This window comes from Porites lutea, chromosome 11, assembly GCF_958299795.1.
Source record: "Porites lutea chromosome 11, jaPorLute2.1, whole genome shotgun sequence".
In the NCBI taxonomy this organism is placed as follows: Eukaryota; Metazoa; Cnidaria; class Anthozoa; order Scleractinia; family Poritidae; genus Porites; species Porites lutea.
The window spans coordinates 16,885,309-16,913,266 of NC_133211.1; the positions used below are offsets into that span (position 1 = coordinate 16,885,309).

General features: G+C 39.6%; 4 protein-coding genes across 6 annotated transcripts in view; 3 read left to right on the forward strand and 1 right to left on the reverse strand.

The window, feature by feature from the left end:
* Positions 1 to 74: 74 nt before the first annotated feature.
* Positions 75 to 3,786, forward strand: LOC140953275 (uncharacterized). The gene is made up of 5 exons (XM_073402775.1): positions 75 to 425; positions 897 to 2,089; positions 3,292 to 3,361; positions 3,466 to 3,543; positions 3,755 to 3,786. Exons 1-5 carry the CDS (start codon positions 305 to 307, stop codon positions 3,784 to 3,786), a joined length of 1,494 nt encoding a protein of 497 aa, XP_073258876.1. The 5' UTR covers positions 75 to 304.
* Positions 3,787 to 3,809: 23 nt separating this feature from the next.
* On the forward strand, positions 3,810 to 24,898 carry LOC140952901 (centrosomal P4.1-associated protein-like). Of its 3 annotated transcripts, none has more exons than XM_073402352.1 (19): positions 3,810 to 4,009; positions 5,330 to 5,478; positions 5,825 to 5,927; positions 6,514 to 6,640; positions 7,461 to 7,574; positions 8,763 to 8,879; positions 9,767 to 10,128; positions 11,541 to 11,732; positions 12,381 to 12,484; positions 13,492 to 13,585; positions 18,357 to 18,530; positions 18,950 to 19,019; positions 19,726 to 19,837; positions 21,010 to 21,180; positions 21,491 to 21,653; positions 22,110 to 22,250; positions 23,694 to 23,767; positions 23,892 to 24,087; positions 24,541 to 24,898. In XM_073402352.1, exons 1-19 carry the CDS (start codon positions 3,947 to 3,949, stop codon positions 24,676 to 24,678), a joined length of 2,664 nt encoding a protein of 887 aa, XP_073258453.1. In that variant the 5' UTR covers positions 3,810 to 3,946; the 3' UTR covers positions 24,679 to 24,898. The 3 variants fall into 3 exon arrangements, with proteins under 3 accessions (XP_073258453.1, XP_073258452.1, XP_073258449.1); XM_073402351.1 differs by having other exon boundaries at positions 11,544 to 11,732; positions 21,488 to 21,653; XM_073402348.1 differs by having other exon boundaries at positions 21,488 to 21,653; positions 24,541 to 24,897.
* On the forward strand, positions 14,711 to 16,726 carry LOC140952282 (uncharacterized). Its single transcript, XM_073401713.1, has one exon. It carries the CDS (start codon positions 14,711 to 14,713, stop codon positions 16,571 to 16,573), a length of 1,863 nt encoding a protein of 620 aa, XP_073257814.1. The 3' UTR covers positions 16,574 to 16,726.
* A 51-nt stretch (positions 24,899 to 24,949) lies between the features above and the next one.
* Positions 24,950 to 27,958, reverse strand: part of LOC140952900 (probable ATP-dependent RNA helicase DDX60) — a 53,224-nt gene continuing 50,215 nt past the window's right edge. The window contains exons 36-37 of the mRNA XM_073402347.1: positions 26,610 to 26,672; positions 24,950 to 25,955 (exon numbers count right to left, since the gene is read on the reverse strand). Of these exons, the coding sequence (XP_073258448.1) occupies positions 25,844 to 25,955; positions 26,610 to 26,672 (175 nt within the window). The 3' untranslated portion in view covers positions 24,950 to 25,843. The remainder of the gene's footprint in view (positions 25,956 to 26,609; positions 26,673 to 27,958) is intronic.

Consider the following 27,958-nt stretch of genomic DNA (forward strand, 5'->3'; position numbering starts at 1 on the left):
GGTAGTCAGCGTATTCTACAACGCGCGCATGTGAACGGGGATGCAATTTTTGCTATTGTAAACTTTGAAAAAATGGCGCGTTGCTTATCCAAATTCCTATAGTTTCGCTTCGATGGTTTCACCATTACAGCATAGTTGAAAATACTCATTAACTTGAAATTATCAATCGCAAAGTTTTAAAAAAGTCACTGAATAGATCGGCCTTCTTTTAAACAAAATCGGGATGATAATTCGCTACGTAAATTAGGATTCGGAAAAGGTAGTTTCGCTATGAGCAGAATTAAATCAATTCAGGGTAGAAAATATGGAAGAATTTAGAGCTGTAGACGCTGGGAGCATTTCTCAGAAGGAAAATAACCCATATTTTGCCGAAGATGGAGAAATCGTGAATTCCAACATAAAGATGAGCATTCAACAGGTTGGAGGTAGGTGATCGACATCTGATCAGTGGATGAAAATTCGATGATCCAATATCTGTCGATCGGTCAATTTTGATAAGTTGATAGATATTCAGTTAAACGAATACTCATGCATCGTCAGTGATAAAATTGTTGAATGAATGCTTTTTTCAACTTTTCTTATGGACCTTCAATCTATGAGCGCCTGCATGTATTTCTTTTATTGGTTAGACATTTAAAACAAAAGTAATGAGTAATTATAATTCCACAATTAAGTAATTGTTACCTTTAGTGATCACAACTAGAGTGTTTAAGTGTGGTAGTCAATTTCAAAATACCCACCACCCCTCCCCCTACTTGTAGTACCTGTCATATTGGTAAATTAAAGTATCACTGTCAGTATTACCTGATTATCAATAATATGTAATCTTGCCAATCAAGCTTGTTTTAGTTTTTTTTAATAAGTCCATCATCACTTTTTTGTGCTTTCATTTTCAGTAGTACAGAAATCCCAGCAACCTTTAAAGGCCAGGAATATGGCAACACAACCTCAAAATCAGACCGAGCTGTTGGAGAAATTCAGAAAGCTGCGTCAATGGCAACAACAACAACAAGAAAGCATGTACCATCAGCAGCAGCTGGCTATGGAAACACTCAAGGTTGAAAAAAGTAAATTGCAAACCATCTTAGCAGCTCAGAAGAAACTTCAAGAACAACAACATGTTTTAAACCCAACAAATTATTCTCCAAATTTAGAAACTGCATCAAGCCTGAGGGATGTTATGATTATGCCAAGCCAACAAGAACATTTCTCAAGGATGCCCACATCTGCTGTGATGAGGCCAGAAGCTGAATATCATTCCAGTGAAATAGCTGGACCTAACAGCACTCCTGTTCCTGTTTCATTTCCCACATCATCATCTGTTCCTGTTTCAGGAAGTGTGGTAACCCAAGTTGAATCCTCCTCTAGTTCATCAGAGTCACCTAAAAATCTTTATCATTTGCAGCAACAAGTTGCATTCCCTGGAATTCAGATGCCAGCGAAAGGCAAAGAAAACCTTGAAGAAAGTGTAGCATCTTTTAATGCAACAGTTTATCCTATGATGTGGAACTCACCAAATTACCACCTCCCTTGGGGATCAATACCCATCTCTTCTGGTGTGCAAGTCACCCCTATGCATGGGCAGCCTGTTGTTGGTTTCACAAGTCCAGGTAGCCCCATGTCGCATATAGGAATGATTACCAGTAAAATGACTACAGCTGCACAGGGTTCTCAAAGTCAAAATTCAACTCCTGAGCATGAAGGATTCAGAAGGTATATTAGCCAAGAGACAGGGATCCAGAGTAATTTAGAAATGAATGTAAAAGATCATAATGATGCTCTTCAAAGAAACACTACTCCTATTGCAATCACACAAGGTAACGAAAGACAATGGAATCTGGATCCTGCAGCACAACACCTTCTTGCTAGCGTGGAGTCTCATGCTGACGACCAGTCAGATGTGGACGCCATGAGTGGAGTGTACCCTCTGTATGATTCTGAATCTGAGGTAGGTTTAAATGACGTAGGTCAAGGAGGGACTGAGGACGTGGATACTGGATCTGATGCTGAAGAGGACTTTGATGAAAGTTTTGAAAAGGAAAAAACTGTTATAGACTTAACAGTTGCTTCTTTGGAATCCAATGTAGCAGTGAGTATTAACTTCCATGAACATGTAAAAAACGGATGTGATATTAGTGACATTCAGTTTATTCCTTAAAAGTTATAATAGCTAGTTAATCATTGAACTGATTTTGCAAAGCAAAGAACTTGTTGGTGTTGGCTTTGAACAAAAGAATGTAGAGTGCTGACTGTGCTTTGCATTGCCTGTTTTTTCTTGGAGAAAGGTGGAATATGGCTAAAAAAGATGGAGCAATTTTGAGTAAAATAAAGCAGCCAAAAGTCGCTTTGCATAATACAGTGGAACCTGAATTTAACGAAGGGCCAAGAGACCGGCAAAATGTGTTCACTAGAACAAAGTTTCGTTATATCAAGGTTGTTTTTCATGTATAGCTGATTCAATAAAGACTTCTTTGGGCATTGGGAATTGGCCATTGGGCATTGGGCATCTGAGTGTACGGAACAGTGTAATTATTTGCCTGAGTGACCACCAAACAATAGCTTCCTTGTGCCCAATTCCCAATGCCCAAAGCAACATTTATTGAATCAGCCATATTTTACTATCACTGGGGTAAAGAAAATTGTCTGTTATACTGAGCACTTCATTATATAGAGGTTCGTTATATCAAGGTTCACTGTAGTGCTCTTCCAAGCCCTTCAGTTCTTTGGAAATTGTATGAGAATACAATCTCAAAGTTCAGGGTTATTTGTGTTTAACTTTTGAAGGAGTTCTCAGGTGTAACAGGTAGATATTTGAGGCCTGATTAATATCAAAAGCAGTTGGAAAAAATTGAAAATCAGTAAGACAAAGTAGGGAGATGGCTTTTAATATTGGTTCAAATAGCCATGAATAGATGGCAGCTGCCCTCTAATAAATATTAACAGAAATCAAGTCTCGTGCTGCATGTGGGAGTATACAGTTGCACATGTATAATGTTACAGGTCAAATTTGATTTCAGGTTAAATTTGATTTAACCTAGGTTGATTCTCAATTTTTTTTTGTTTCCTTTGAATAATTAGGGCTAGGAGACAAAGGAATTTGAGAATCAACCCAGGTTTAAAAAATTTAACCTGAAATCAAATTTGACCTATAACATATATTACATGTAATTTATTAATAACAGACACTTTTGTCAGAACAGTTTGTATGCTAGTTCTGACTTTTTAAAATTGTTTTCAGTGTGTGTAGTGTGTCATTCACTTCATGCAATCTTTTTACAATTTCCTCTTTAGAATGAAAATCAACAGGGAAATGAAAAACCTGAAGTAAATGATGAAATGAGACCTATCAAACCAGGCATAGGTACGACAACATTCAATAACTGCATCTACGTTTTATGTTATGAGTGTTATATCTTGTATGGACAAATTTTCCTTTTCACTGTGTCATTTCTTTTTAATTTCCAGGAAGTGGATCTACTGTAAACACATTCGAGGAACTTTTAGAGAAACAACTTAAACTTGAGGAGGTTAGCTCTGTTACATGTGCATCATGTCTTGTTTTTGTTTTGGATTCTGTGCTCATTTATCATTTATCAAGCTAACTCAAGATTCTTGTGATGTAATTGGTGTATGCCCACAATAAACACATTTTTATGTGAATAAACTTGTTGCTCCTGATCCTTATATAAACTATTCTTTGGAAATGCAGGGTATCTAACAAGTTGTATTAATTTTTTTCTGTTATTTTGTTCAGGCTTCCAAAGAAGAGAAGACATCACAGGATAATGCAAAGCAGAAATCTCAGCGAACATTCCTTAGAAAAGGTCAAGGGCTTGCCAGGTTTAAAGGAAAATCAACATCAAATAAACCAGTAGGTCTACAAAAGCAATCAACAAATCAGCCATCAACAGCCCCTCAGAAAAAGGAAAAGAAGACAACTAGGAATATGGAGTCTGCTTTACCTCAAGGAAGTATTAAACCAGTTGGTGTCTCTGTTAGTCAGAGCCAGGTACTGTAATGGTAACTTTAATATATACTTATATTGTAAAAAAAACAAAAACAATTTCCATCCTTTACACAGCATGCATTTAACTGTAATCAATGCTAATCAATTGTTTGGGGGGGCTAAGTATACATGCTAGCAACAGCTTGCCCAAATGCCATGGAAAGCTGTAAAACTGATAGTAAATTGTTTTTATAATGCTTAACCCATTCGCCCCTGAGTCGCCAGTAACCACTCCTGGTCCACATGCTTTCTACCGCTTTTGATGTCATCAGTTTTAACGGTCAAGAACAACTTTGTTTGCCAACTTGTGCAGAGTGTTAGATCTTTCAAACCATACAAGAATAAGCACAATTCAGTCAAGTACACCGGAGAAAAAGGCAAAACCCATGTAGCATGGACCTGAAAATTTCCATGAAAATCTTGTTCCATGTTACCCACCTACCTTTCCTTTCATCTAATCCTAAGATCCTAAAAGCTTTCCTAAAAACCTTTGCCACCAAAATGAAGCCTACTAAATGCCCAGCAAGAGGAAAAAATGAGGCAAGAAAAGCGAAAAAAGAGGAGGGGAGAGAAAGAGAAAAGTAAAAGTAAAGACTTCTGTGTCACTTTTAAACCCAAAAACTGTCTCGAAATTTTGCTTTCTGTGTATGCCTAAACTTCGCAAGCTGATATTTTGCATCTGGATCAGACGGCCGCAAAGTGCAAGACCTGTAGGTGGCTTTGTGGTAAGTTTTTGCTCTTAATAGCACCACAGTGACCAGAAAACTGCTTGACTAGCTTTAAAACGCATTTTTCAGCAAAATCTCCAGGGGCGAATGGGTTAATACACTTAGCTCTGTATCTTTTGGTGTCCACATTATAAAGTTTTAATTGAAAATCAGTTTGTATTTGCAAGTACAAAAGTACATCTTGATCTATTTACTGTGGCGCTAATTTGTTTATCACAGTTAACTTCTATTAGGTGCCTCCCTGGCCTTGGGAAAGGGACAAGCAGACATTTTTATGGTTTGCTGCTTACTACTGAATACAGTAATTTACTTACAATCCTTCTCTTTGGGACTCTAGTGACTGGCCATTTAATTGAGGATGGCTGCTTAATTGTTGGTTTTCAACCACTTGACAAGGTGGACACATTGATGGACAAAACAATATATTTATTTTTATGTAGAATTTGGATGGAAAAATAGTTTTGTTCCCCAGTGGAGGGAAACACTGTTATTCTTGTCCAAAAGCATGCTTGCCGTGGCGTCAGCTGAAAACCAGCAATATTGGACAGACCCTTTAATTTTAGAGGTTGACTGTATTTTTACTAATATTTTGCAGATTACACGCAAAGTTGCATCTAAAAGTGCTCAGGGGCTTGCAAAGAGTGAAGATGCCACAGTTGGAAAGAACCCAAAGAGCGAGGATGGCACAAAAGGAAAAACAGTATTGGCAGCTCCAACTAACAAAGCAAAGCCAATAGCATCAAGGTGAATGAATTGATTAATTAGCAATAGTGTTAAACACTCAAAAAGGGTACTTTGAAACAATGGCTGGATCAAGTAAACTAGTTTCTGACTGATTGCATTTTTATCATTTGCATTTTCATTGGTAGGGGTGGGGGAGATTAATAAAAATAAACTGAAGTATTAATTAGCAGTAGCTGCTTAGTAATGAAATCAGTGAATACTGATTAGTTAATACACTTGCAATGCACATACTCTTTCAAACAAGGGCAGATGTCAACCAATAATTTTGTGGTTGGATGTCCTTAGTTGTAAACTAAACTAGTCTTAAACTTGTCCAGTTTCGAATACCAAATGCCTTTTTTTGCAGTTCTGTGTTTAGGAGAGCAGAGGGGAATAATCCAGCTGGTGTCCTTAATAGCATTGATGCCTCATTTCAAATGAGACTACAAGAATTAGAGGAAAAGCAAGAGGTGTGTAGTATATTGTAGGTTATGTTGTGGTTCAGTTTGTTCTTGGTTCTTTGTTGCTAAGTCAGATACTGTCATTAAGAAAAAGAGAGAGAACAGTAAAATTGAACCATAATGTATCAGGGCTTGAAACATCCTGTTCCAGTACTTCAGGACAAGTAGGTTTTCTTGCTGGGCAAGTAACTTTTATTAAGTTCACTTGCTCAATGGGCAAGGATCCAGGCGAGTCATCCTCTAACAAACTCATTAACTAAGACAAGCAAGAAGTGGCCCCTCTCAAGCAAAATATGAGAGCTGCTTGCCCAAAGGACAAGCTAGCCTGGAATTCAAGTTGTTTTCGAGCCCTGTGTATATGCACTGGATCATGTGGTGAGCAAGGATATCAGTCTCAAAGCCAATGCTTTAAGACCAATTACTTTTGTTGTCTCCAAGTCAGTTTGGGCATTTCTCCAGGATTCCCTTCATTTGTTTACCATTCGATCTGACAGGAGCTTATCACAATGCTGCTAATAAACAGATTTAACAAAGAAATTTTATTACAAAAAACGTAAATGTATGTAAGAGATGTGTACATTTTTTTAAAATCCAGTTAGAGGAAGAAGAGCTAGAAGAGTTTGAACTCTTAGAGCAAGCTGCAGCAAATGCTTCCTTTTCGTCCAGCTCATCAGTTGTTGTGAAGGTGTTGGCCAAAGCTCGAGGGAGCAAACAGCTCAGAGGTAGTTCTTGTTAAACAAAAAATGCGCATTTCATTCATTTTCATGTTTTTACTGAATTGTTTTACACGTACATGTACTCCTTTACGCATGCCTTACAATGGTTAAATTCCAAAATCTTAAAATAAATTCTGGCTGAGAATAAAACGCTTTTACTGGAAATCAGGTCATACGACTATGGTCGACTATGACCGGTCTCAACTAAATTAAAGTGTCTCATGAAAGTATTGGTCTGTGGAGATGCAAATAGAAGAGTACTTCATAATCACAATATTGTACCTTTATTGGGGGGAGTATTAAAAGCTACATCCATACCAGACCACAGAAAAATGAAAATCGTAGTTTGTTTGAAACGCTTTTTTTAAAGTCCAGTTACAACAACAACAACAACAAAAACAAAGAAAAGCGGCAGACTGTAAAGGACCAAACACGGCCGCAAATTGACAAATTTTACTGTTTTTTTCAAGGGAACTCAAATGTGGGGCCCCTTTTTTGTTTATTTATTTACAAACGGAAACAACAAAGCAAAACTGGAAAAAGGACGCAAATATGAAAACCCGAAAAACACACTTTTCTTTTTGACGAAAACTTGAACCTGAACGTTTAGCAAAGGGAACTCTGATAGCCATTAAAGACACCAGTCCCGCCCCCCCCCCCCCCCCAGCAAAAAGACCCCCCCAAAAATCGATCTCCACCTCAAAAGTCAAAAATGACTGCAACCGGAACTGAATTTGTAACTGAAATCCCAATGGCCCACTGCTCCCCCACCACTCTGCGGTTCAGCTGTTGGGATTTATAAAAGCAATACTAATTTCATTTCCAGGCGCCGAGGGAATTCTGAGTCCTGTTGATACTGGTTATGGTAGCGGTGATGGTAAAGTAACGTCATCAGCTGATCAGTGTAGACTTAAAAACATGGTTCAACAGCAGGACAATGGTAAAAAAATAATAAAGATAGAATGGAAACATTTTAATACTTGGGTGTCATAACGAAGCGAGAGGGGAGGAAGAGGAACGCTTGCAAGCCTTCCATTCTGAAATACGATTAAGTTCAATCGTAGAATATTTAAAGGGTTTGTCTACAAAAAGTAGTCATTGACAGATAGCAACTTAAAAGTTTCTCTCATTTTGGAATGGAAATAACACTTCTAGCCTCTCTTCTCTCTTCCCTTTTTCGCAGTTTAGGTTTCGCCTCAACTTTCGTCTGTTCAAAGGCTGGATAGCGCTATCCACCGGATAAAACTCTATCCAGTGGATATTGCAATTAGTTTCCCTAATACTTATCCACTAGATAGTGAATTATCCACTGGATTGCGCTATCCAACTTTTGAACAACCGTGGCCTGGTCAAAAAGCGGAAATTCTTCATTCGCGTGGGGCTGTTCGCGTTACTTGGACCAAGGCTCCTCCTACTGACGCTCTTTACATTTCCTCTGTAAAGTCTAATAGAGCTGGCAATCTGACGCATAATGAATAAGATTCTAAACTCACTGAGAAGAGGGAATGCCAAACCTCTCCAGTTTACCCTGGTGATTTGTAGTGCGAATTTTGCTGATATTTGTTATGCAACTTTGTTGCGACTTTGTATCGGGCGTGTAAACTAGCGGTGATATCATGTAGACTATTTCTCGCTGCGTAGTCATAGTTATTTCGGACTTGCTCGAATGTTTGTGCGATTTATCGAAGATTTTCTATTCAAGAGTTACGAAAAACTCCCTTAGCGAAAAACAAGAGAGAAATAGATCATTCTCTCTTGCGAAAAAGTGCTACTTATGATACACTTTCCGGCAGAGTGAAATAAAAATTTAAAAAATCGCCTTTGCCCTTTGCTGAAGTTTAATATCCTGGCACAGCCGTGCAGACCAACCAACCCCACTTTTCACTGACAACTACTTTATCTAAGCAAATGTTGCTTGACCGTCGCGGACTACTTGTAATTAAAACATACTAGCACGACGGGTGGCTCAACTAACCCCCGGCTATCGGACAGCACATTTGCCGCGCTCTTCTATACGGTAACTACTCAATAAAGATTGGAAATTGCGATGGAATCGCCAAAAGTTCGTAACTAAATCGCGCGGCAAATTGAATAATGACTAAATTGACAATTTTTGTTGCCCCGGCAGTCAGTGAAGATGAAGATAGCGACATCACATTGCAGGAGATAAGCTTGGACAGTGCTTTGGAGCTTGATAGGAATGGTGAAATCCCCAAAGAGACAACCGGAGATCAGCACGTTAAAGGTAATTTTATCTGTTACAATGCTGAGGGAGTTGTAGCATGAAGACAGGTTTTAACTAACGACGGAGCAGGGATGTGAGTTGTAATCAGAGGCGCAGGGCGTTCCGATTCATCCTTGGGAGGATTCGGAGCGCTTGATCCGGAAAATCAGATTGTAAGAGTTGCGTACAAAAGCGGAAGATTATTAATAAAAACCAATCACAACGCGTTGGAACGAGCTTTGTAATTTTTTTGACTTCTAGTTCTGCTGGCGATTGCGACAATAGGGCCATTTATACGAGGAAAAATAAGACGCGTCTTAAATAAGACGCGAACTTTCCGTATAAACGGTACATTTGGTCTAAAATAAGACGCGGCTTAGCTAAGACGCGTCTTATTAGATACGACATGCTCGTATAAATGGTACAGTTCGCGTCTTATTTAAGACGCGTCTTATTATTCCTCGTATAAATGGCCCTATTGAGGTTTTCACTTGATCGTAAGCGACAAATTCGTGATTCTTGTGAGTCCGAATTCGTCGTGTTTATGATTTTTCTTCCGACGCGGCCTTTCTCTGCTTATATCAAAGATGGTGACTCTAAGTAGCAAATTAATACTGAGCGTTTACTTTGTCTAAACATATGCCTATGTTGCGGGCTACTAAGTCGAGAGTTCATATCCTCTTCAAGTCCTTAGAATTGTCTCCTAACCATAACAATACATCATTGAGAGAAGCGGTTTTGCGAACAAATAAAATTGTCTTTAAGGGGAAAATGCCTTGGTATTTTACAAAATTCTCTTAATTTATTCTTTACGGAAATGTATGGAGATTAGTCAGAGGAATAATTTGTATGTGTGGATTTTTGGGCTTTAAGTGTTGTTAATGTTTTCTTTTTTTTTCTTTTGATAGCTCCTTTATATAATGATCCAGGCTCGGCGTCTATTGTAATCGAGGACGACTTCAATGACGAGGTAGCTTGGGGCGAGATAAAGAGGCAGGCGGGAAGCAACGCAGAGCATTTGACGAACGCAAATAGGGATGATTATGATGATGATGATGATGATGAAGATGAGGACAGTGATGTAACAATCAGCGACATTTTCCCTCTGGTAACTTCCACTCCTCCGGCACATTTAAAGGGTGGAAGAGCTCAAATAACAACAGAGCAGGCTGCAGTGAGTGGTGCTGACGGAATCATCGCATCGACACCACCAACTTCTGCCCTTGTTACTAAGTTGTTTCCACAGTTAAAGCCAAAGCAAAAAGCTACTGTAAGTAGAGCAGGAGGGTGGGGTATGATTTTCCATAATTCATGTTGTCTAAAAACGTTGTTCAGTTACAGGTCATCCGCTATGATCCGACTCCTCATGGCAACAAGCAAGAAGGAGTTGCTAGTTTAACTTTCAATGATAACCTCCCGGACGGGGGGGGGGGGGGGGGTACTCCCTAAAATGACCTATACGGGTAGGCTCCGCCCGAAAGGGGTACCTTTTTCAGGCTTCAGGTGTATGAAAGGGAAGGGATTTCGCTGACATGAAAGGGTACACCGTAATTTTTAGGGAGTTATTATAACTCCAAAAATGGAGTAAAAATTTTAGGTACAGGATAACCCCTTTTTTGGGGTTATTTTAACTCCTAATTTAACTCCGAATTTGGGGTCATTTTTACTCCTGAAAAAGAGTTCTTTTTACTCCCACTCTGGAGTTAAAATTACTCCGAAATGGGGTTATTTGTACTCCTTACATGGGTTGTTTTTACTCTTTTTGGAGTTAATTTAACTCTGAAAGTGGAGTAAAAATTTTAGGTACAGGATAACTCCGTTTTTGGGGTTATTTTAACTCCTCAATATCTGGGGTCACTTTTACTCCTGAAAAAGAGTTCTTTAAACTCCTTTTTGGAGTTAAAGTAACTCCACGAAAAATAACTCCACTGTAAGGAGTTAAATTAGCCCCACTAGAGGAGTTATTATAACTCCCTGAAAATTACAGTGTAGGGATCTCACTGGTTGAAGTATATGAAGGGGTAGGGAAATCTGTCATTTTAGTCTTTAAGTGGACCAAAAAGGACTAACAGATGCATATTATGGCTGTGAAAAAGTCGAGGAAACGTTCTGGCTTTTTGATTTATTCCTAGTGTTAGAGGGGTACCATTTTTGAATAGAAGGTGTATGAAAGGGCTGCCTTTTCTGTCACAACTGGGCCCAGTTGCTCGAAGCATGGTTAGCGTTAACCAGCGTTTAATACCTTGACAACGTATATAAAAGGGGTAAGGTTTTGGACCTCGGGGCAGAGCCTCCCAGTATAAAACTTTGTTGAGTACCCAGTCCCTCCGGGGATAACCCCAGTGAAACTCCCAATCCAGTGATTTATATAAACACAGTCAAGAAAATTAGGCATCATTAGCTTTATGACTTTAGCCAGAACAATTGTTCGTAACGCTCCCGAAAAACTGACACTGGAAAAAAGAGTTGCAGAAGGCTTAAGTTTCGAACGCCGGCCAGTAGCTTATCGTTAAGGAGAGAAAATTCGATTTCGCTAAGAGCGTCACGGTGGCCACTCTATCAACCAGTTTAAGACCACATGAGAACGTCTTCATCTACGCAGTACCTCAGGTCATTTTTAGACAACTTACCCTTCGAACAAGATACGTAAAATTCATCCACGCCTTTTGTTTCTTCCTCTAGCAGGTCGACGCAAAACAACCAGTTACTGAAGTGGCTCCGCAGACCAAACCTGCAGAAGAAAAGAAAGAAGAAGCTTCAGACGCTGTTCAGAGTATAGCGGTCCGGCAAAAACTGAAGGAACTGGAATCTGAGATTGATAAGTTCAGAACTGAAAATGCAGTTCTGGCTAAGATGAGAACTGAACGAGAAGAGGTGAGGGAAAACTTGCTGTGAGAGAGTGATCCAATGCACAGGAAACGGTTCATAGCCAGACAAAATGCAAAATGAGGGGTACATAAGTATTAGATTTTGTCAAATGTTAAAAAGTGAAAGTGGTCTTACGAGGAAGTCCCATAGTTAAAAATGCGTCCGAGGCAATGGCTTTGTTATTGTGGCTACCCTTATGAGCAAACAGTTATTGCTTTCGTTTAGTGTGGCACGTAGCTATGACTGGATTTACCAAAGAGGATTGGTTTGGAAGGTTGATTTGTTGCTTTCAACTCACGGGACACTGTCCGGCTTAAAGTTTTTGAAATATGGGCTTCTTGTGAAGGCAGAATTTGTGGAGTTGGTTATGCTCTTTGATTATTTTTCTTAATAATTATACGTTTTCAGAGCATGTCGTGCCGTTCCCGCGCTCCATCTAAGATAAGGGACTGTTTTAGTCCTTTGGGAAACAACTCGTGCACGTTCGTCAAGTTCTTAACCTTAGGTTGTTTCTGTATCGCTACAGTTGTTCAGTCTCTCTCTTGTAAAAAAGGAACTCACTTCTAAATGGACAAGTGTACTTTGTAGCGTTTACAAATGGAAATACTGTATATATTGTACATTTGCAATTCTCGGTATTGCATTGTTCCTCAGGGTTTGAAAAAACTCCAAACTGAGATCGCCGCATTTGACAAGCAGAAAACAGAAGAACTTGATCGACTGGAGCAGTTCAGAGAGGAGGAACTTCGAAAATTACGGTGTGTGTCTTTTTGTCCAAATGAGTATCAGTTTTCTTTTACTGTAATTGTAACTTCTGATTTCTTGTTTCGAAGTCAAGGCCCTTCTGCCTTAACGTCCTACCGAAACGATGGAACAGTTTCGTCCAACATCTTGTTGGTAAACGTGCATGTATGAGCGTTTGGTCGCTTCTCTCAACTTTCCATTTCTATTGCTTTCATTTGACATTTTACGCCCACCAAATGATGCTTGTTTAGCCACCTCGAAAATGACGGTGTGTTTCTTTTTATCCAAATAAGTATTAGTTTTCTTTAACTGTATTTTTAACTTCGATTTCATGTTTCGAAGTCAAGGCCCTCCTGCCTTAACGCCGAAACGATGGAACAGTTTCGTCCAACATCTTGTTGGCAAACGAGCATGTTTGAACGTTTGGTCGCTTCTCTTAAATTTCCATTTCTATTGCTTTCATTTGACATTTTACGGCCACCAAATGATGGTCGTTTAACCACCTCTGCCAAAACTGGATGAGAGTCCGGAGAGGAATTAGTCAAAATCACATTATTAACATGCGCGTCGTGATCACCTTGTTCTGTACCTCTACTTTCTTATAACCGAGAGTGTGATCATGTGCTTACCCCTGTCACCAAGAAGATAGGAGTGTCCGAAACAAGCTCCACTGAGACAGGAGCCTGGGATCCTGACTGAGACAATCTCCCCTCTCACCTTCGTAAAGCCGGCGGACAAGAGATGTGAGACTTTGAGCCCATTATTCTGCCTCTCCTCGCTCCCCGTCGTTGAGACGTTTCAGGAACCTTCCTCAGCGCCGGGGAACGATTTCGCCGGGTACTGAGGTCGAGATTAAAGAAAACTTGGACACAATAGCGAGTTTCCTTTATTAAGGTTTAATTACCGGTAGTTTTTTTCCAACCCTTTACAAAACCCCACTGTTATTGTCATTGCCATTTATGATTATCTCAACATACGTTGTTTAATAATAATAATTATTTTTTTATTATTATTTTTGTAGGCGGGAGAGACGAGTATTTGAAAAATATCAGAGAGCCGCTCGAACTATGCCAGACAAGAAGGAACGCGAAGAGATCGAGGCGTTGCGAACACAAGTAAGAAAATAGGAAGGAATTTTAGTTATATAAACACTGCTAGGGATAGACTGATATATGTTGTGGTTCAATTTTATCCTTGGTTTAAACTTTATTTTCTTTTGTTTTTGGGTATGGTAATGTATGATAATGAGTTTGAAACAAAAGAAAATAAAATTTAGACTAATGATAAAACTGAACCACAACATATAAACTACAAGATCAATCGTTGCGTAACGAAGTCTGAACTCTTGTGGAACTGTTATTTTGTAATCCTGAGAGAAATCACGATTTATTGGAAACTGAAATGTTTTAACACCGCCAAATTTGTGGGCCCGATTTGTAAGGGAAACATATTAGTGTTCCCCTTATGGTTTCCTTTCGGATCAATTTAAGTTTCTGAGAAACTGCACACCTACCCCGCCCCTAACTTGCTAAGTCAACATTTTGCCCTAAGTGAGAAGTAAGTGTTAATGTTGGGTTAGGGGAGGGGTAGGTGGGCAGTTTGCCAGAAACCTAAATTGGAAAGGGATCAAAATCGTTATATGTAGAGGGAGTTGTATACCTTCAAACTTCATCGTGAAGCAGTTCTCATGTTTATTGTAATTAAGTGAATGGACCTGTGTATACTGTTTTTGTTTCTTTTTAAAATACATGTAAAATGCTGGTGACATCTTGTCTCAGCTGTTACACTCCGTAACAGTCAAAAAATACTTCTAGAAACCAAAAATAAAAGTTCTCAAGAATGACGAGCACGTGGCCTTATTAAAAAGGAATATTTTATGCAGACTGATTTCGATGCTGGAATGTGCGTTCTGTATAAAACCTCAGTTCATGTTTCATCATATATTGTAAATGTTATAAGAGACTGAAGAACTTTCACCCTTTGATGCTTCGAGCACTGATAAATACTTACTTTTCATCATTGGTTATTTTATGTAGCTATTAGTCAATGTTAATGTTCCATATTATTTAGATGGACCTGACTCATGAACGTTGAAGAGGTGGGGACGTTTCTATTAAATTCAGTAGTTATAGGGAAGATTTATGATGCGTTGGTTGGTTTCAGACTCGAAGATGCATTTTATATGGATAAATAAGGCTTAAAACATCGGGTTGACAATGTTGACATTACAGTTCGTAAAAATGGACGTGACAGAAGAAGATAAGAAGACCAAGGAAATGAATTTAATATTCAAATGTTTGGGAGAGCGAGGAGAGGAAGGCCAGCAGTGGAAAGAGTTCACCGAAAATGTTGTGTTCTACATTCTACGATTTCTATCAGCGGTGCTAAATACGACCACTATTAAACGCGTCATAGTTCGACCGTATGGTAGTGCTGCAGAAGATTTAAAGTGCCTTGAACCCGATGATGTTGGCGACGTGGATATCGTTATTTTTCCGAATTGTGACAACTTAATAATCGACGAAGAGATGATTGAATATTCACCAGGAAATCCACTTCACGTCAGAATCAGAGGACAAAATCATCCTGTGCTGAGGTCCTGTCTTGCAGAAAACACTGGTTACGTGGCTACGTCAGCCTTGAAAAATTTCAATTCCAACATTTATGGCAAGTCGGGGTCTCGTTTGTATAAGTTCATTATTCAGAGTCTTCAACAGATAAAGTCTCAAGACACTTTTCAAAGTACTTGCCATTTGAAAAACAAAGTTGACGGCCCAGCTGTAACACTAGATTTTACCCAGTCAGCTCAAGACGCGCAAGATTTGCCGAATGTTTACGCGGCTCAGTGGGAGTGGCTGATTCATCATTTGTGTTCAGCAAGCGGAAAGCTTCATACAAGGGAACACGCTGAAATTGTCAAGGTTGCTTCCCAGTTCTCGAGTGGAGTACTATTGTCTGCTACCTGTGGCAAAGGTCTCACTTTTGCATCCAAGATTTTATCGTTTGCAGATTTTTACTGTAGCGGCAGAGGTCAAGACTTAAGAGGCAGATTTCGCGATGTAATTCGAGTACAAATCAAAACAAGGCGAGAAACGAAAAGCTGTTTGGCCCATGTGCGCAATGTTGATCAACAATCTCTCAAACAAGAATACGATTACGGAGAGGTAAGCTCAAGGCACCCTATAAGCTGCTTTCATGGGACTCTTACGGAGTCTTGTAACTCACCAAAAAAGGCTGAAGATGATCACAGATCAGCTAACGAGTTGAAGCAATCAAACAAGCTCCAGGTTGATCATCTCTTCCGAACAGTAGCTGAAGTAAAGGGAAATTCTTCAATAGAAGATGAAGACGCTGGCAAACTAAATTTCCACCAGCAGGTTGGCGGACTTGATTTTGTGCCTGCTCTAAGGTCCCATGGCTGGCCCAAAGTTGCAAGGGAATGGATCAAAAGAGAACGTAAATGGCCTTCGCATACCATGGTTGAAAGTGTTATTCATGAGGGATTTCATTTGGTTGTGAAACCTCCAAAGAACGGTAATCCGGATTGCGACTTCAGGATCTCCTTTGGCCATGCAGAGTATCTTTTAAGCCAAGAGATGAATGAAATTCAGCGCAAGTGTTACCGATGTCTGAAGAGATACCATCGAGCTTATCTTGCTGTTGACCCGAAAGGCTTGGTGACTTTTCACCTTAAAAATATTCTTCTGCAAACTATTGAAGAAACTGGCGCGGAGGTATGGACGGAGAACAACAGAGCCGAGTGTATGCTGAAGCTCCTTGGAAACCTTTTAGAGGCTCTTCGGAAGAGGGAGTTGCGACATTTTTTTGTGAGATCATACAACCTGTTTGGTGGCGACTACATTGAAAGTCCCAACATTTTGGTGTCTTTAGCCGGAAAAGTTGAGCAGATCATAAACAATCCGATACAATTTGCCAAAGCGATCACCCAGAACCGAGAATCTGAAGCAAGTCAGAAAGAAAAACGAGTTCCAACCAGAGATTTAACTGGGTGTGCGAAAAGTTCCTCAGCTGACAAAGAGCGAGAATATGACCCATCCAGAAAAACCTCATCGTTTGATACAGATTGCATTACGTTAGACTAACATAAAAATTCCTCGTGAGGAGAATTGACCAATGAGGGCAGGATTGCAGGGCATTCCTGGGTGTTTCTTCAGACTGAAGTCCAGATTTTATCTCAATCCGGCGCTGACTTAATTGGTTAACGGGAGAATTTGTCCTCGAATGCATTTTATTTACAATAATTGTTTCGGCTATTGTTAGAAAATAAACAGACAAACAAAAAAACAAACATTTTAACAGCGAAACAAAACAAAACAAAACAAACAAAGACACTAGAATCGAACCGGCCCTTTATGACATTTCACAGTTTCACACTACTGCAGTGCAATAGTTTAGACCTAAACTATTTATTACTAACTCAGGTTAATCGATGTAATAGGTGATTATGGCCAAACTTATGGATGAATGGTAGAGTCTTAATAAAGCAATTAATCTTTCGACTGTAACTGTAATCTTGTTACCTAGTTCCGAGTTTTCCTGTTTTTACTTAGTCTTAAACTTTGTTTTCGTGCGGAGGAAAGAAAAAATAGAAGATTTCCCTATGATATTCTTTTTATGTAAGAAAGTGACGAGGAGGGAAGGGGGTTGTTATTTATTTTGCCCAATGGATAGGCTCTTTTCTGCGGGGGCGGGGGGGAGAGGGCGCTTGTTCTAGGAGATACCGCGGTATTTTATAACGACATTCCCCTGGATTAGCCTCATCTTCAGGCTTCCTTATTGGTGCTTTAAACTTTCGCGATTTTGGCTGGACAATATTTCGCGAGGGGTTTAAATTTTCGCGATTTTAACAGGCAAACATGATAAAAACATTAAATTTCGCGATTTAAACGTTCTCAACTGTATTTTATTTTTCTATGTGGGTATTAAATTTCGCGTGCTTGTATTTCGCGAGGATTTATTTTCGCGGGTCATTAATTTCGCGTTTTTTTTGCAATCGCGAAAAACGTGAAATTAAGTACAAATAAGGTAGCTCCACTCCCCTTTCGAGAATTCGAATATTCAACATTTTCACAATTCCCATAATACACCTTGCTTGCCCCCTTTCCAATTTCTTCCGATGGGTATTACAGCCGTCTCAAGGGAATTGAGGGTAATGCTAATACAGTTTTTTTAGGGGAACTGAAATGGGGAGGGGAATAAACAAAATGAATTATGAGCAATGTGAGATTGGTGAATGGCATATTCGCCACTCCACTATGGAGAGAACCTGAGGACCTGTTTTGGTGCTGTTATATCTAGGATTCTTTCGGTGACCAATGTGAGCCGTTAAAATACTTTGAATACTACCAAGTTATCTCAACTCGTACATGTTACCCGAACATGCATTTGTCCTCCGAAGAGGCCTCTTTTTGTTGGAGGGAGATTGGGGAGAGGGTCGAGGGGGACGATCGGAAGGGGAAAGAAAATAAGAGAGGCTGTCTAACGCTCGCTCACTTTTTTCAAAAATTTATGATTTACTGGAATACCCAGTGAGAACCTCGGGACGGAGAGAGCGAATGTGCCAAAAATCCCAGGCTAAAACGCCGCACTTTCTGTAGTGGTAAAATACCCTACCAACCTGGGGAAGGTTTTATGGAACTTATGAACTGTAGGGTTGAGTCAGCACTGGTTTTCGCGTCATGTTGTGTGATCTAAATTTTCAGATAATATTAAAATTGTTAAAAATGAAAAACAACAATATAATAGCGTAAAAGGCGACAGAAAAAACTGCTTACAGAACTTACAGAATTTACTGTCTTGAAATTAGGAAATCTGGACATAAATGTTTTGGGCGGCTTTCATCTTTACAAACTGCATGTTTTTCAGGTAGCAGAGCTACAAGAAGAACTTAAGCGTCGTGAATCACGCTGGTCAGCGGCGTCAACACGAAGTCGACAGAGAATAGAAGTTTTAGAACAACAGAACAAGGAATTACAAGAGGAAGTAAAACTCTTAGGACACTATCGACTTCAGCAGTGGAGAGAAAATGAACAGGCAAAGGTTGGGGCGTTAAAACTTTTCTAGAGTTTAATAAGGAACACAAGCCCTTCAGTAGGTCATAAGCTGGCATAATTGATGTCGTAATTAATGCTGTCCAAGTGGTCAACATTGTGGCGAACCAACAAGGACATGTAAATAAATAACAAATGAGAAATTACTTTGTTATATTAACTGTGACAAAGCAAAATGGACTGGTTTGCTAGCTATTGTAGGACCCGCGATTTTATTCTTTTGATTTTGATTTGAATATTTGATTTTGGACGGCCCAAAAGGTTACCGGGACTTTCGAGAGACGGACCCCAGCACCCTAACTTGCTCCCTCTTTTGATATACTACAACTGATCCCTGAGTTATCTGAAGATTCTACAGTACAGAGATAAACGTTTTGCTTGTTTAACAACAGAAAATTTGTTTGTCAGGCAAGGGAAGAAGCGGATTCAAGACCGAAGAGGCCTATACAACGAAAACTTGTCAAAACAACAGAGGAAGGTAAGTCTCGCAATGCTTCATGAATCAAATCAAGCTAGGGCTGCGTTAAATTACAAAGTGTAACTAGAGAAAGAAACATGTCTAGGTAGTATTTTTGACGCAAATATTGGGCGAATTACGGTACTTTGAAGTTACTAAATAAATTTTGGCGCGAAATGCAACAGTCGGCCAAAAACATTTGGCGTAAAGTAATTTTATAGCGCAAAATCAAATATCAAGAATTACCGCAGACATAATCTTAGCCCGAGAAAACAGCCGACTCTTTGTGTCGTCACCACTTGGTCTCACTGGTTCCCCGAGAAGTGACGTCTGAGAAACAAGCGTAAAAACCATACTGATGACCAGACGTGTCTGTCACTACCCAGACCTGTGTAGTGCTTTTGACTGGTAAATGTTGTCACAAGCACCATCCAAATCTGGTAGTGACGCGTCATCAGCGTGGAATTTCTGCGCTGGTTTCTCTAACGCCATTTCGCGGGGAAACCAGTGGTGTCGTGAAATGTCGGCTGCGTTCTATAAGGCTAATATCATCTGCGCGATATTGAGATTTTTTTTACCGAAACGAAATACCTTATTATTACTTTTTACATCGTGATGCTAATTGCTTCACTTTCTTGGGTTATTTTGCCGCATTTACGTTCATGACGAGTACAATACCGTCGCGTTTAATACAGTTTTCAACTACTTGTTGCTCCCTTTCTCGTAGAGTCCGGACCCAGACTTCCTCTGAGTCATCGATCTCCGCCTTTAAACCCTGCTCTTGTTGAGGCAGTCTCAAGGTCCACTCCAGACAATGCTACCGCTGCTTCAGAAAACAGGTACCTTTCAAGCCTTTTTCAGCCATCGACCTAAGGAGGGTACTGCTCTATAATACCTCTCGGATTAATCATCAGTAGAAAGCAGTTTTACTGGTAGTGGTAGGAACCAGCTGTCCCGAAATTGTTGTCATACGCAGAGCGTATGGCAACAGCTGGGATATTGATGGGTACTAAATCACTCTAAGAAATCATCGCAAATAGTTTTTGCTATTGCTCTGCTGTCGTATGTCGTTTTTTAGCGGAGCCTCTGCGAGCGCAAAGCGCCCTCGACGGAGCCTCCATAGCTAAAGAAATTAAAAACTATCGATGCGAGAAAATTTGGTTCTGACGTCAGCCGATACACGCCGGCCTGTCCGCTAGTCCGCCCGTACGGACTGGCAGGGAGAGACTAATTAGATTTTGCAAGGGAGAGGACGTGGAATTCAAGACTTGCAGCTTGCATTTGTCGTTACGAAACGTTAACCAGTTCACTTAGTGATAGCCAATGGAGTTTTTCCAGTAAAGATATTGAATTTCTTTTGTTTGACTGACGACAAAAAAACTTTGAAAAGTATAGTTTTAAGGACGTGCTTTAAGCTTGGTCACGCTTTTAAAAAAATTTACACATAACTGTTCCATTTCGGGCCCGATAGATCGGCTGCTTCCAAATAGTAACGTCCATTAAAATGATTTGTTTGCTGTAAACATGAGACTTTAAGCTTGATGTGAGAGTTTTCATTTCAAGTGTGTTTGCGGGATATTTTTTCTTAATAACCCAGCCCCTCCTTCTAAAGGAGGATTCTTTTTAGTGGCTTAGAGTTTATGATCATCATATTTAAGTTAATTGCTCTAATTATACATTATATAAACGGACGCTTCGCTTTTAGCCCTGGTTAAATCCACATATTAAGAGGGAAGGCGAAAACCCAGATCTTACAATGCCCATAACTTGAATAAAATATAAACTATGGGTATGTTTAACTTCCGTTCTGCCAGGTGTTTTCGCGCGCTTTGTACCAACCGATTGATCTTCCGGCGTATTTGATTGGTTCGTCGCGATTGCACTTTTCGTGCATGTGGCAATGGCCAGCGGGGTTCCCAGTGTTTGGATCTTCCGGTTGTTGGCGTCTACTGTAGTAAAGTCAACCGCTCTAATACTAAACCCATCACACGATTTGTGGTATTCTTTGCAGGTCACCGGCCGCTGGAATAGATTCAAATAATAATCGCGCGATGGGTCTTCCCCGAGACGAAATCACATCATCACAAACACACTTTAGATCAAGAGAAAAAAGCCCGGAAACACCACCTTTTGACACACCTGACAGCAATCATGTTCACGATATTCAGCAGTCGAAACGAAGGTTAGTTTGTCCGTGTATTTGCTTGTTTTACTTCATTTAACGTGTGATATCAGGTGAAACAGTGATTTGTTAGATGACATTGAAGTTTGTTGCACAGTAAGCTCCTTCATGGCGAAAGAATTTTTTGATTGCAAAGTTTTTTTAGTCACAGTGAAGTTTTAATTGGTAGGCTAGCACAGCAAAGGATTCGAATTCAAACCATTTCCCCCAAGGACTGTTTAGTGGTGCGATTGCATATACTATAAAAGCTTACACATTGGCGGTTGTACTTATTGAATTAAATTAGCAAAACTGACTTTCCTTGCAGCAGTCCAAGACGAAGAAGCAAGACGCCTGACAGCGAAAAAGTAAAAAGAAATGTTCATTTTCAAGACGAACAGACAGCTCGACAGAATGGAGAAGAAGAGGATGCTAATTCATGTGAAAGAACAGGAAGGCAAGACCAAAGGGAAATCATGCATTCTGATGGAAAGGTGATTATGTACTGTGTAGTTAACTAGTAACGGAGGTCAGCCGCAAAATTACTTCACCTTACCTCATCTCTGGTGCTTTCGAAGGGAATTCCAGACTTAATTGCCGGCTTAAAATTGGTACCACCACGCTGGCAGATCTTGCTCTCTTGAGCGTACAAGCAAATTTCACCGGCCCGGAACAATCTCCAATATTATTTATGAGTTTGTTTACTTCAGACCACGGGCGTTTTCCGAACAGGACAGGTTAAAAAAGTGACATGCGCTAGACTGCCATAATCAAGTGAAAATTTTGCATGAGTTGAACTAATTTCGATTTATTCATTAAGGTGTGTATAACAGCTTCATGCAAAGTCAAATTACTGGCTTTGACAGTGGAGGACTCGACTTGCTAACCATAGTTTACAGCGCAAGGTTTCTAAAAAGCAGTGATAATATCCATTATTGATCTGCTTTTAGGTGGAAAAAGTCAACAGCGACGGCTCTCGTCTCATTTCCTTTGCAAACGGTACAAGAAAAGAAATCAGTGCTGACGGCCAGACCGTTATCGTCACTTTCTTTAATGGAGACATCAAGCAAATTATGCCTGATCAGCGAGTGGTAAGATAAACTATTCGTTCTCTTGTGTGATATTTCGATCTTTTCTAGACAGCTGGGAGGGCCGCTTAACATTTTTTGTCGTTGGCACATGGCTCCCTCTCTTGCGACCCTCAGCGTATTTAAAGCCGGTAACACTTGCAATTTTCCCTTGCGTCTAAACTGTGGGCAATATCAGCGCGGTTTAGAGCAGCAAAGACGCTTAAAATTCGATGGTAACGCAGTTAAATTTACTCTAAAATTGCGGCGATTTTCGCGGGGAAAGACCGATTTCTGTCCTTCTCTTGCGCATTGTCAAAAATAGCTACAAAAAATCAGGAAAAATTACCATTTTGTCCTGCGAGCAGTTGCACGTGTAAACGCCCCTTTAAAACTCATTTTCTTTTAAAATTCAAGAGCATGGGATGAAGGAAGTTGTGCGTCGTGTCTTGTTTGAGAAAAATTCTCGTTTTTAATTTTGCAGCCCAAGAGTTCAAAATAATTTTTATTTAGAATTTCTATCAAACTCATGATCTGTTCATCATAATTTCAAACACCTAAAGTTTGTTAAAAATACAAGGCGTAAGTCGTTGTTTTGTTGTGAGAACGCTCTCGTTCTCGATATTTTACATTTTTATATACTTCTTAGTCTGAGAACTAGCTGTCTGAGCCCAAAGAACGCTTAAGAAGAAAGATATCTCAAAACAATCTAAGAAATATTCTGCGTCTGATTCCATATTCTTCGTCTTGTCTGACTTAAATGCAGCACGCGGAAGCCAAACTTGTAGCAAAAAATGTCGCAGAGCCGTACACTTGCATTGATATATATATCAAACCATCGACTTTTATGGGCAATGGAATAAATACAGTCTCGCAGATATACCAAATATATCATGAAAAAGGAATGACTCTATTACTGCGTACAAGCTATTCTGTGAACGGTGCTAAATTCGGCGAGTTGAAGGCGAGTGTTCTTAGAAAGCTTTGTAAAGTGAAACACACAGGAAATTAATATTATAAAAATCTCTCACCTTACCAAGTTCTGTGTCGCAAACATGTGAGGCAAACGTCCGCCGCAGTGTTTATTTGGTGGCGATAGTCTACGGTCTTGAAGATGATGACTAGTTTGAGCAACCACGATGGTGATGGCAGCCAAAACTGCAGTACTGTGCGAAACAAGGCCCGTGTGCACGTGCGTTTCACATTTTAGTACATTTCTCTGTCGTCACACGGCCGCAAAACAACAATCAAATCTTGAAGGTTAAGGGATAAACGAAAAAGCAAGATAGTTAACTTTTCTGTTTCTCTTCGGACTATAAAGTGTAAAATTCATGAAATCACATGCAAGAGATTTTCGCTATATCTTGGTTAGTTGGCGAAAAGTTCAGAACCGGATGATAAACTTTGAAATGCCTTAGAAATAAGTGTCTTCCAAATTGTTAATTCTTCATTTATTTTCTTGATCAGATTTACTATTATTCAGAAGCGCAGACTACTCATACCACATACCCTGATGGACTGGAAGTGCTTCAATTTCCCAGGTCTGAACATAACACTCAATGGATTGAATCACTTCACCTTTCTTTCAGTATTTCTTTTCGTTGAACTAAACACCAAGTTTCTAAAAGTGCCATCCACTAATGACTTTGCTTCTCTTCGAATCAGCAAACAAGTTGAGAAGCACTACCGTGATGGAACAAAGGAAATCATCTTTCCTGATCAGACCATTAAGTACCTGTACCCAAATGGAGCGGAAGAATGCGTGTTTAGTGACGGTACCATACAAAAGGTTAACGTGGAAGGAGAGAGAACTATTGAATTCCCAAATGGACAACGGGAAACTCACACCAAGTGCTATAAAGTAAGTGGAGACACAACATTTTGTACTTTGTACCTTGTGTTGCTCGAGTTCTTACTGTGGCTTTCCTAGTTTCATACCGCGACGTGTCTCACTGCGGGACGTTGAGTGTCACAACTTGATTATGATTCTTACGTCTCGAGGTCTTAATTCATTTTGAAAAGTAAACAAAAGACAAATGTATAAAAAAAAGCTTGCGCTCTTGTACGCCCCACAAGAATAGAACGTTCAGTGTATCGGTTAAATGCCCTCCCACTGAGCTGTGATTTAAAAAAAAAAAAATAGCGAAGGAATACTCGAAGATTGACCTCACAAGTTGGGTAAGAGGTAATACCATATTGCTCCTCTCCTAGAAACTAAATCAGGCGTAAAAGATGTTTTTTTTTTTTCAGAACTGCAGGTCCTCGACTTGTTAAGTGTTGTTCTCTGAGTGACGTGTTTTTTGTCCACATTTAGAAAAGAGAGTACCCTGATGGGACAGTAAAGACAGTCTATCCGGATGGTCGAACAGAGACCCGATATGCCACGGGACGTGTGCGGGTCAAGGATCGAGATGGTCGGGTTATAGTGGATTCTTTGAACCAACTAAGATGACAGCCCCTACTATGCAAAGATATTATAAAGTTGTATATGAGAAAATTATTAAAAACGAAGATACACTTGTCGTGCAAATAAGCCACAATTGTTAAGACGTGTGGGCTACACTCTACTGACGCCAGTGCTGCAGCGTTATCCCTTCGGATTCTTCCAATATATTTAGGCAAAATGGTAACCTATTTTTTCTTATCCTGACTCCTTTTAAGAACACTTGTAAAGTAAATCACAATTGTTCCTGTACTTAATATAAAAAAGAATAGTCCTGAACTCGTGCCTCTTCAGTTTACTGTTTATTGACAATTCAATTCACAATAATAAATTACTTAATTTATTTATTCTGGACCAAACAGCCTCAAAAAGTTCTCGAGCCGTCTGCTCAACTGCCCTATATACCTGATGAAAAAATCGTTGCAGCTTAAAAAATATAAACCACGAAACGATGGGGTTTCAAGAATTTATGGGCATACGTTAGCAAAGCAAATTCAATATTTTTTCTAGAAAAGCTTACATTATCCTGATTATCACGAGCTTCTGGTGCGGGCGTAAATCACGGGTCGGAGTTCTTTTTTTGAAACATGCCGTTTTTTCGTTTACTCTGTCCAGAAAACGTTTGGGTTTCATCTTAAGATTTTCAACGGTGTACTTTGGCGATGTGCCTCGAGAAATAACTATAGCTAGAGAGATCCTTGAAGAAGCATATCTCCAAAGGTGAAGTTTTCGGCTTAGCGCCTATAAAGAAAACTGGAAACCGTTTGAAAATTTTTGGAATACATCGGCACAAGAAACTCGTGATAATGTAAGCTTTCTATAAAGAACTTTGAATTTGCGATGCCAATAAACCTCTAGCCATGAACCATTAGGTCTCATCGTCCATGGTTTAAACTTTTTAAGCCACAACATTTTTTCACTCAGCTGTATACCAAATTATTGCACTTCTCTTAAAATGACATTTCGGTAACGCTGAAAAGTGTTATATATGAATGTTTACATTTTTCTTCTTTCATAGCCTGAAATAGTAGAACAAATAAATGAAGCTATAGATCCTTCCTATCAGCATTCTTTGAAAAAGTATCTTATTGGAGCCATGCTGATGCAGGTTAAAAAAGTTACCCAATATTAAGGCACTCTTTAAGTCCATACAAGTGGTTTGGCAGGGAGAAATTTAAATGTCAACGTCATATTGTTTCCTGAATTTCGCTCCAAACTCTTCGGCCAGCTGCTTAAACGCAAGCACCACGTTGTCCGTTTCAGGCCCCAATTCCTCTAATGAACAACTAAAAAACAAATCAAGAATTGAAAGACGTTAATTTTTGTTGAGAAGTACGTACATGCATGTTTCTTTCAAGTATGAAAAGTCACTTGATTAAACAAATACAGACACCATTTAGGCCATTTGCACGATGACATCATTTTACTACCACGACCAGAATCCTTCATAATTTTGCTGGGATAACCGAATTTAAATACGAAAGAAAAAACGAAAAGGATTCTGGTCATAGTAGTAAAATTACGCCATCATGCAAATGGCCAACTGAAATCAAAGAGCTGGTTAGAATCAGTAATTTCCCTAAGTTTTTTTTCCTTGTATGGAGTTTTCAAGAAAATAGCGTTCAAAATTTGCGCTGTTGAACGACACCTTTGCAAAAATTAGAGTCTTCAAAGCAGCACTTACTGCGCGAAAATTGGCTGGTAAATCGGGATCTCTTTTCAGAAATACTAATAGTGCAACGTCCTATCAGGATTGGGGATTATTTTTAAAGTTTCATTACATATGTAAAGATCAATAATCGTATTTGTACCATTCCTCTTGAGAATTTTAAACTTCAAAATCAATTGAGGCGATGCATCATTTCTACTGTTTTAAGTTTTACGCGGGAGATTATCGACCGGTTGGTTTGTGTAAAGAATTATTAAGAGTTCCTCCGTACCTGATTGACCTAATGACTAGATAAAAGTCCTTTAAAGCATTGAAAACTTCACCAGGCCTGATTCTATGACAGAAACATAAGAATGTTAAACGTTATTTTACCTACAATGGAAGTTCTCGTAAGCGGACACCCTCGGGAAGCGTAACTGAAAGGTGTCCGTAACTGGTGATGGCTGGTTATGGCCATGGTTCTCGTATGCGGCCATTGGAGGGGGTTAAATGGCCGCTTACGGGCTTGCCCAGCTATATATATTTAATATACATTATAGGAATGTAAAAAAAAACTGTTGTTAGTTTTTGGCTATACTTTTGTTTTGACGATGTAATTCAGAATCACAAGCAGAAAATTCAAGTGGGTATGAACATGTGAAAAAAACAAACAAACAAACAAACAATAAAACTGATATAAATTCACTATGATGAACAGCGATATGAAGTTGATCTGTTAAAGATTCAGAGGCGAATGAGATTTCATTTCGGGCATCTGCTTACGGGAGCTTAAGATCTAACTCGTAAACCTTGAAAGTGTCCTCGGCCCCCTACGGAATTAAAAAAAATACAGAGTATGTACTGGAGTTGAAACGGCGTTTTGTGAAGGCGGCCGTTAGTAGAGCTGTCCGCTTACGACAGTACCCTTTAAGGTGATTCCCTGGTTTTGCACTGCGCATCTCTTACTGCGCATAACAAGATGGCCTCCGTAAAAAAGAGCATGTGAAGTAACATTATTAAAATGAAGTTGACCGAAGAGAAACACTATTGCAATTTTTGCTTGCGGTTGTTTCTTGCCGAGGTGAGACTCAATGTGGTGGGAATGTGCATAACGTACGCAGTACGCGTGTTGCTGAGTTCGACTTCCTCACGGAGAACCTCGATAGTGGATGTTTAATTTGTGCTTATTCACTTTGATTTTCATTTAAACGCTTTCTTTATCACACTGTGTCCTAAATGTGATATCTTGATGTAAATTCTCTAAAAACGGATTTTTTAATACTTTCTTCCCCCTTTCGCATACATTCTATTTTGAAACTCGCCCCAGTCCTCTCTCAAAAATCAAGGAAAATTCATTTGGTGCGCACTTTCTGCAGCTCTACCGCAAAAACGAGTACGGTGACCCCCATTTTTTATTTCATGATTTTAATAAGGACAGTGCTTCCTATACTTCATCAAAGTAAAAACTCAGGAGGATCGATAATTCTTTAGTTTTGAATTTTGACGACGTAATGTGAGAATCAGTAATTCTGCCTGGTCATCCAAGTTACGGGAAGCAGCGGCCCCGGGGTTCAACCCCGCGACATCCCGTTGAGCAGCTCAGCGCTCTACCGTCTGAGCCAGCCCTGCCACGGTGTAAGT